The 1,015-nt window shown below is 45.8% G+C and overlaps 1 protein-coding gene across 1 annotated transcript; it reads right to left on the minus strand.

Moving 5' to 3' along the window:
* Window positions 1–335: 335 nt before the first annotated feature.
* Window positions 336–864, minus strand: LOC126378669 (histone H3). The gene has a single exon (XM_050027047.1). The coding sequence runs from the start codon at window positions 814–816 to the stop codon at window positions 406–408; it is 411 nt and encodes a 136-aa protein (XP_049883004.1). The 5' UTR covers window positions 817–864; the 3' UTR covers window positions 336–405.
* Between the last annotated feature and the right edge of the window lie 151 nt (window positions 865–1,015).

Here is a 1,015-nt window from a genome sequence, read left to right on the forward strand (position 1 = left end):
TTTGAATATTAAAATTAAATTCCGTTATGTACATACGCTACTCTCTTCTTTCCTATAATAATAATAATATATACAACCCGGAAAATTAAGTAATACCTAACGTTTCAACTTTTTTAACAAAGTCTTATGTAAATAAAAATAAGGTTATTCATTAATTTATGTTGCAATAATTTATATGTACGTTTGTGTATTCTCTAATATTATAATACCTATATATATATAAACTATATATATTATAATTTGTTTGTATGCGATGTTAAAATACGTTGAAACTATATTATCATAACAGAAACTCTTGTGGCCCTGAAAAGGGCCTTTTGAAGCGTAAAGACAAACAAGACACGCGCACGGTGGGAAGTGCGCGCGTCGTCGGTCTTTGGCGCTGTGTGTGCGTGCGCGTGTATTTTAGGCGCGTTCCCCGCGGATTCTGCGAGCGAGCTGAATGTCCTTTGGCATGATGGTGACGCGCTTCGCGTGGATAGCGCAAAGGTTGGTGTCTTCGAAGAGACCGACGAGGTATGCCTCGCTCGCCTCCTGGAGGGCCATCACAGCGGAACTCTGGAAACGGAGATCAGTCTTGAAATCTTGAGCGATCTCACGCACCAAACGCTGGAACGGCAGCTTGCGGATCAGCAATTCGGTACTCTTTTGGTAACGACGGATCTCACGGAGGGCGACGGTGCCGGGCCTGTAGCGATGGGGCTTCTTGACACCACCGGTTGCTGGTGCGCTCTTACGAGCCGCCTTGGTGGCGAGTTGTTTACGCGGCGCCTTACCACCGGTCGATTTACGAGCTGTCTGCTTGGTACGGGCCATCTTTTAGTCGCGCGCGCGAACGAGAACCTGCAACGTCAACGTACGAGAGTTTACTGAATAGTTCACTATTCCCCTACCTTCTTTTATATATAGTATAATGGACCGTTCGCGGGCGGGTGGAGAGGGGGGGGCGCGGGGAGAGGACTCCGAAACGACAACAGCGCCACCTGAAGTTTATATTATAAATTATTATTCGTGA

Source organism: Pectinophora gossypiella, chromosome 27 (genome assembly GCF_024362695.1).
Source record: "Pectinophora gossypiella chromosome 27, ilPecGoss1.1, whole genome shotgun sequence".
NCBI lineage: Eukaryota > Metazoa > Arthropoda > Insecta > Lepidoptera > Gelechiidae > Pectinophora > Pectinophora gossypiella.